The 8765-nt window shown below is 39.2% G+C and overlaps 1 protein-coding gene across 1 annotated transcript in view; it reads right to left on the bottom strand.

The window, feature by feature from the left end:
• Positions 1-8521, bottom strand: part of mtpn (myotrophin) — a 65495-nt gene extending 56974 nt beyond the window's left edge. The window contains exon 1 of the mRNA XM_043709439.1: positions 8298-8521. Coding sequence (XP_043565374.1) covers positions 8298-8375 — 78 coding nt within the window. The 5' untranslated portion in view covers positions 8376-8521. The remainder of the gene's footprint in view (positions 1-8297) is intronic.
• Between the last annotated feature and the right edge of the window lie 244 nt (positions 8522-8765).

The following is an 8765-nucleotide window of genomic DNA, read 5'->3' as shown; positions in this document are numbered from 1 at the left end:
TCAGTCAAATCCATCGAACTCAGCACCGCCTTCCTAACCTGCAATCTTCTTCCCGACCTCTCCGCCCCCACTCCCGTCTGACCTATCACCCTCACCTTGACCTCTTTCCACCTATCACATTTCCGACGCCCCTCCCCCAAGTCCCTCCTCCCTACCTTTTATCTTAGCCTGCTGGACAAACTTTCCCCATTCCTGAAGAAGGGCTTATGCCCGAAACGTTGATTCTCCTGTTCCCTGGATGCTGCCTGACCTGCTGCGCTTTTCCAGCAACACATTTCCAGACCATCCATATATGTAGAATTATTTTATTTATACACCAGGTGCAGTAGTATGCTGCTTATTTAACGGGCTGTCAATCCAAAGGCCTGGACAAATAATTCAGAGAATACATCAAATCCCACCCTGGTAGTTTGAAAATTTGATTTTAGTTTAACTGATATTAAACTAAAAAGTGGGAAAGGAAAGTTATGGTTGGTAAAAGTAAATATGAAGCTGTTGCATTGTCAATGTCCGAATTGCATTGTTACGTCCATGACAGTGACCTGGGGTTGGGGGGGGGGGGGGGGGGGGGGGTGGGTTTGCATGCTCTCCTTGTCTTCTTTGGGATTACAGTTTGACACTTAAGTGGTTGATTTTGAACTGCTCTCTGGAGCAGCAGACTGTCAACTTTGTTGTGGGGGGAAAAAAATAACAGCTGTGATTCCCTCACCCTACATTTGCAGGGCACTGAGGAGTAGGCAAAAATGGGTATCAACAGCACTTAAACTCTGATTATTCTCCTTTGAAGAGGCCAATACAAAAATCACTCCACAGCTGAGGTACAAAAGAATATTTGCAGGAGGTTTGCTGCCTGAGGCAGTGCTGCTTGATGAACACACATCCAAAGTGGCTTTTGGGAATAACTAAACACTTTACCATACGAAGGAGTGCAGCTCTGAAAGCTTGTGATTTCAAATAAACCTGTTGGACTAGAATCTGGTGTCGTGCAATTTTTGACTTTGTCTGCCCCAGTCCAACATCAACAAGTCCAAATCAAAGCCGTTCTTGTCATTAATGCAATAAACCCAAAATGTGGGGGGACAATTTCAATTAATTAGTACACCTGAATCTACTCCACTAATGTGATGGGGGTCATGTAGCTTCATAAGATTATGCTTTTCCATTCTGTATGCAGAGGACTGTTAACAATACAAAAAAACCTATGACAAAAATACAGACCTGTAATGTGTTTAGAGCAAAAAAATCAAGCATCGCATTCATTCAAAATCGTACACAACATGACGTGAACTGTAAGACAAATTCTAAAACAGCGGTGGTCATCTCATTCAATAGGAAGAGAAAGCCTCAAGAGGGTTACATTGAACAGTAGTTATTCGCAGGCAACAAAAATCCCTTTCTCATGTAACATAAATCATTGTCACCTTCAAAAATTTGGTCTTCTTTCAATGTCCTGATGAAAGAAAGACAAAGCTTTGACAGGATCTCTTTTTACATGATTATGAATGTGTACATCCTACAATATGATTATAATTCTATATAGCCTGTGAGATTATGGATGTATAAAACACAAAAACCAAGTACTCGGCTTTCTAATCCTTTAAAAAGAACTATTTAGCTCCCAGTGGATTACCAACACACTGTCTTGTGGTATGACTGAAGTATGTATGTAAATAGACCCCTACACAGCATTTAAACAGCTGTACTAGGGATAGACAAAGTTAGCCACCATTCCCCATGACAGTTTAAAAAATTCCAATAGAGAATTCAATACAAGGATTCCATTACTATTGCAAATCTCAGTTTTTAATCCTATGGAAGAAAATACCAATGCTGATAAAGAAGTTGAAATACAAATAATGATAGATCAAAACTGCTGATAATTTATTACACTTAATACTACAGCAGAAGCATCACTATTACCTGAACACTCAGCAGCCAGCACAATACTTGTACTAAAACATACCGAGCAAGACGTTAAGCCATACTGAGAAAAGCAAACACAACAAACGTGCAAAAGTGAAATGTTGTAACTGGTTACAGACTTCAGTCAAGTTTAAGGATTCTAATTAGAAAATACAGCATTTAAAAAAAGGGACCAACTACTCTTAAACAAGTCTTATGAAGAGATCTAGAAGATCCAGCAAAGCCATACTAAGTATATGGTTTATAGATCATATAGTTCCAAACCTTAATCAGCTAATTACTATCAATATAAAAAAACTCTGGACAGTAAACATGGAATGGTTTTGTAGTTATATGCAAAATCCTGTAGTACACTCCAGCATCTAACATCAAAGCAACAAGCCAGCATCATTCAAAACAGTGTCAACACATTTCACTTTCATCAGAATACTGACTATTGGAGGTTGGTTTACAATGCAGAGTGATATCAGAGTGTGTTCATTTCCCACATTGGTTAACGTTACCAAAGATTCTCCTTCTCAACCTCTCCCCTTGCCTGAGGGATGGTGGCCCTCAAGTTAAACTCGAGTTGTCTCTCTCTAATGAAAGCAAAGCCCTCGGGTCTGGAAAGCAATGGCAACCTTAGCTTTTCCTATTGCTGACCAAAACTGTATCTAGTTCTTAATTAGATTGAAGCCAGAGTCCTGGCTGGAAACAATCCTTCTGAGCAAGCAATTAAAGCCGATTCGAGAATCTGTTCTACCCTCAAGTCTGAAATCATGCCTTTCTAAACTACTCTGTGAACTAAGCGTGCTGTTGTGTATTTTCTATGCGTAAGTAAGCTTCTACTCAAATTGTTCCTCAAATTTTCTGTAATATAGATCAAATATATTCTTTTCTCTGCAATACCATTAGGGTTTCACAGGTCTCTTATTTTGTAGCAGTCCCAGCTGCACGCAGCACTCTTTATACAGTCTGATCAAAACAATGTGACCTCTGCAGATTTGAGTTCAACTAATTTGGCACTGTAGCATAATATTCTGATTGTTTTTATCTCCGAAGTAACTGTTTGGACATAGGCAAACACCAAATAAACTAACAAATTCCCCTGGTAAATTATTCCACTCAACACAAGGCTTGTTTACTTAGATGCAGTAGTTTGCATTTGCCCACACTGAATTTCTTTTCTGACCGTTCATCCCAGTATTTAGCACATGAAGCTCTCTTTGCAAGACCTTGGTTGCCTCTAGGAGATCAGATTTCTTTAACTGCACTCCATCCGATCCGAGTACCATCCATGTAACAGAAACAACTTTATCACCAAAAATGATAGATCAGAAGAACTGATCGTTACACCTTCGAACTGGAAGGATCCCTTTGTTAGGTGGCTTGATAAAAGCAAACCTGCCGCCAGAAAAATACCAAAAGTTTAATGGAGCTAGGAGTACATAGCTTAACCAATAAAGAACCTACTCTGTACTTTTTGCTTTATTACATATGCCAAATATTGAGCCTACAAAAAAAATGCGGAAAGACAGCAGCTGCCAGAAGAGTCATAGAAATGTACAGTACAGAAACAGACCCTTTGGTCCAACTCGTCCATGCTGACCAGATATCCTAAATTCATCTCGTCCCATTTCCTTTTAAACCCTTCCTATTCATATATCTATCCAGACACTGAATTTTTAAAAGAAAGTTAAAGGACCTAAAATAGTAGCAACCTTCGTCTCTGGAACAAAATCATAAAAGACCAGCAGGATTACTGAGGTTCTAAAAACGTCTTTTACTTTCTGTTCCATTTAAGTTGCTTTTGCATTTCAAAAATGCACTATAGAAAAAAACAGATGCGATGCACCAAAGCCTCCAATCAAATCAAAAACCAATGTAACAACGTTGGAAAAATGGCACTATAAAAATGCAGCACCACTTTGCTAAGTAGTCTAATTAGTTAAAAATCACACCAGGTTATAGTCCAACAGGTTTATTTGGAAGCATTAACTTTCGGAGTGCTGCTCCTTCATCAGGAGGTTGCAGTACACAATTGTAAGATATTTTAAAACTTTTAACTTTGCACACTCTAGTCCAACACCGGCATCTCCAAATCATAGTCTAATTAGGGATTTGGTAAAGGTTTGACAACACAACAACTAACCTATCAGTATCCTCGTTTCGCAGAGTCAACAGATACCTTTGGCTGCAGTCAACCAACCCTTTCACCATTCAAGCACTGATACAAGATAAGAAATAAGAGCAAATCTTGAGTTTCAGTTTTCTCATCCATTTCCCATATTCCCTAATTCTCCAAAAGACCAAAAATCTCAGCTTTAAGTATGTCAATGATGTCATATCCACAACATCCTGAAACAGAAGATCCAAAGATTTGAGGGAAGAAATTTCTCATCATCTCAGTTCTAAATGTTTAGCCTCTCGTCCAGAGATGTGAGCCCCTTGTTCTAGATTCCCAAGCCAGGGAAACAATTTCTACCAAGAATTGCCTACAACAATCTGCCATGCAAATTAACCAAACCCAATAGAAATAAATAAAGTTAACTACAATATAATCTTGACATTCAGAAATTCAAATATCCAACATTGCAAATACCATCAGAATAATACATACCTAGCACTAAAAAAAAACAATCATATTACACATTTTGAGCCACTGGTTTAGAAATATGTTTAGGCACCAAATGGAAGTAGGAACAATCTGTTTGAAGCAGGAAGCTAAATGAATGGCAATAGATACTGGATTTTTTTTCTTCCACATGCAGCTTTGCCATCTGAGAAAATAGCTTTCAGATTGGGACATCTCTTAGTTAAGTTCGCAATAAAAGATAAGCAACAGGTTTTCAGACTTGTGTGAAATACAGGAGGACTCCTGTTTCCATTACATTAAAATGCGGAATACTTTTAATGATGCACAGAGCCTGGGCCTCATCTTAGCAATTAAACACCTCAACTATACAAGTAAAACTCTGTCAGTTTTGAAAACACAAAAAAACCCCAACATATTTGGACATGTTACGACACATGTCTGAGATGGGTGGGGCTTACATCCAGACCTTCTAGCCAAGAAGTAGGTACCCTACCACTGTTACAAGATCCTCAATACATGGCTCAAGCAGCTCTGGGAACCATCTGAAATTGAGCCTCTTTGGATATGTATTCAGCAGTTTGATTTTATAATGCTTTAAGACAAAACACTCATGGCAACCACGTTAGTTTCCATCAGTCTATCCTTTTATGGGATGTGGGTGTCACTGACATGAGCAACGTTTGTCCTTTATCCCTAACTACCTCAAACTGAGTGGCTTTCTAGGTCATTTCAAAGAGTAATTAATATGCAAACTTTGTTGAGATTCTAAAGTCAAATGTAAGGGCCAAGACAGATAAAGACGGCAAATTTCGTTGTATTAAGGAAATCAGTGAACCAGGTGGGCTTTTCTGATAATTGATGGTCATCACTGATATTGCTTTCAAACCCTTCTCTAGATTACTAACATTGTCACTGTAGGATCACCTCCGACATAAATATAGCTTTCCTCACTCTAAATACTCCACCCATAGACACCTACTCCTTGAAAGATTTTGTACAAACTTCTTCCTGTTCTTGGCATACAGAATTTGGACTAATGGGTCTGCTTCCATGCTGTATTACTTTATTATACTACTTTATTATAAAATAATTAGGGTAATAAAAATAACTCCAAGTACAAAAACTTTACAGGGTAAACTAAGTCTACATTAGAATGCTTCAAGTAACAGCAAAACCCTCAGACCAAACGAGGTGGTTTTTGCAATTTGACCTCAAACCATATTCAAACCATTTTGTATTCAGTGGATGTCAGTGCTATTTCAACCAATTTACTAATCAGTATTGTTGTGTTCTTCCCATTTTACATCTCTAACCTTCTTCACCCCAACCAACAACCCCTTTGGTTTACACTGGATCTTCATAAAATCTGTTTCCTTGCTCCTCCTCTGCCTAGAGTATAACAGTACATTTTCCAACTCCTTTCAGTTTTTAAGAACAGTTCTATCAGAACCAAAATGCTGTTTCTCTCCACAGATTCTGTCAGACCTGCCGAGGTACTACACATTTATTGGCCACAGAAAATTAATCTCTTCCAACTTACTTGTTTTTAATTCCCAACAATTTCCCAACAATTTCTAAACATTCTCAAAATGCATTACTTTCTCAAATCATTATTACTACAATTGGAAGGAAGTTGATGCAAGCAAGACCATGAATTTAAAAAGGCTAACTGAAGACTGGATTAAAGTAACAAGTGGCCTCTGGGTTAACGATAGAAAGAAATTCAAGGTCTTTGAGCATTGCTGAGTTAGCACAGAACGCCTTGAAAGATGCTGCTGACTTCTTCTTCACTCCCTGCAATGATAAATCAAAACTAATACTAGAAGGGTAGTGGTTATCCATGGGCACTCTGGCCTGACTAATTCTCATGATTGGTGAATTCTAATCACTGTTAATGTGCTTTGTCTCAATTTAAAATTTGAAAATTACTAGTAAGCAAACAAATTATCCTTTGATAATCTAAAAATATATTTATATAGCACTTTGAATAAATCAAAGGTCACAAGGCACTTCACAAAGCATGACAAGCAAGAACTAGCACCATAAACTTTCAGGGCAGTTGACAGGTAAGGTTTTAAAAGAATGTCTCAAAAGAAGGGAAGCAAATTAAAAAGGCAACTAGGAATAGGATTTATAAAGCCAAAAATCTCACTACACCAGGTTATAGTCCAACAGGTTTATTTGGAAGCACTAGCTTTTGGAGTGCTGCTCCTTCATCAGATGATTGTGGAGAATAAGATTGTAAGACAGAATTTATAACAAAAGTTTACAGTTACTTTGCTATAAATTCTGTGTCTTACAATTTTATTCTCCACAATCACCTGATGAAGGGGCAGCACTCCAAAAGCTAGTGCTTCCAAATAAATCTGTTGGGCTATAACCTGGCATTGAGAGATTTTTGGCTTTGTATACCCCAGTCCAACACCAGCATCTCCAAATCAGAAATGGGGTTGGCAGGGTCAGGGTATAAGAGGGGGAATTTTACAGTTTAGGGATTGGAAGCTGAAGGCACCTTCACAGAGGTGGTGTAAAATTGAGAATATGAGCTTAGATACCTGAAGGCTATGCAGCTGAAAGCAATTGCAGAAATTCAAAAGGTGATCTGGGGTCCTCTTGTGGTTGCAGGGATTGCATCCCTTACCCGTAATCAAGAGTTCACGTGCCTCTGCCTCAGCGGTTTGTCTCTGGACTGGTTGATTAGAAAAATATGCCAGTGATTTTAAAAATGTGATTTGGTGGGATAGGGAGTGTTTTAAAATTAAGGCATTGCTTTACTGGGAGCTAATGTTGACCATCAAGCAGAGTGATGATAGATGAAGAGGATTTTTGATTGAACTGTTTCAGGCAGATGGGGCAATCATTTCTCAACCAAACTTTCATTCTTCTAGAACTGAAAGAACTTAAATTGTCAAACTTATAGGCCCGTGACAATCGCATTCAAGTTTCCATAAAACTTGACTAATCAGTTTTTCAATTAGACATAATCATGAACTCAATGTTCATTGAAATTTTACTGATCCTAGAAACTGCATGATTAACTTCTTGGGGGGTGGGAAATAGTGGAACTCACTTATTCTGTTCATGTCTACACAAAAGCAGAAATTCTAGCCCAGTACATTAAGGTTCTTGCACTATTGAGATTACATTAATCTTTTGCAGAAGTGGGTGTACATATGCAAAGCATGTTACATATACACTATATACTGCTAGTGTATAATATGTGTATATAAACTCAATTGTAAAATAAAAGTCAGAGTTATAATGCAATGCATAAGAGGGGGACATTGTCATCCCACCATACGTGATCAGTTGTTTTAATAGTGCTATTTCTCTCCATACTTCTAAAATAACAATACATCGTTGCTGTGCAATATTTATTTCTGTATACTGTTTATAATTATCATACCGTGTCAATTTTTATATAACTGGCAAAATACTCAAACGTGACCGAGCATGGCAGTTAAGATAGTTAATAGTTGCAGATTGAAGCCACTTTCACTCCCAAGTACATTACACAATCTCACAAATCAGGCTAACTTGTGTAAACCCAACTGACAAGTTTATAGCGGAGATCCTGGTCAGCATAATTAGCAATTAAACGTTAACAAGCGTTCATATCTTAACAGTTATATCTACAGGGCGACGGCCTGCTACGGAGGACCTTTCATAGGAATTAGCTGGTGATTTTCCGCCTGCTCCTACAGGCCGGCCCTCAGCTCCCCTTGGCCCAGAGCCGTTATTTTCCGCCCCCGCCTTGCAGGCCTGTCGGTGCCGCCGCCCTCACGCCCTGAACTCGCACCTGTTCCACGAAGTTCTTTACAGCCTCGACATCTCCGTTCTTGATGGCCCAGATGACGTTGTAGTTGGCATCCGACATCTTTTAATTCAGCAGGCGGCCTCTCCTCCTCCTCCTTCTCCTCTCTCTCTCTCTCTGTCTTTCACTGCTAGCAGCTGCTTAACAGGTCGCGGTCAGCGACTGCCTGTGGGGAACGGGAAAGTGGACCCACACCCTGGGAAAGGTATTAGTGTGACACCAACGTTGACGAAACTTCCGGTCCGTCCACCCGCGCCGTCGCAGCAGTAACTTCCGGTTTCTAAAGTCACGCTTGCGCAGAAAGTCAGAGAAGGAGTAAATAGTGATGAAAGGATGAGAGTGGTTCGCGGAATTGTGGAAAATCTCGGTGCTCATGATTTGGCGATGCTGGTGTTGGACTGGGGTGGTCAAAGTTAAAAATCACTCATCACCAGGTTTAATTGGAAGCACTAG

This window comes from Chiloscyllium plagiosum, chromosome 19 (genome assembly GCF_004010195.1).
Source record: "Chiloscyllium plagiosum isolate BGI_BamShark_2017 chromosome 19, ASM401019v2, whole genome shotgun sequence".
In the NCBI taxonomy this organism is placed as follows: domain Eukaryota; kingdom Metazoa; phylum Chordata; class Chondrichthyes; order Orectolobiformes; family Hemiscylliidae; genus Chiloscyllium; species Chiloscyllium plagiosum.
The sequence above is the reverse complement of the archived record's forward strand: the minus strand, read 5'-3'. Positions and strand labels throughout refer to the sequence as shown.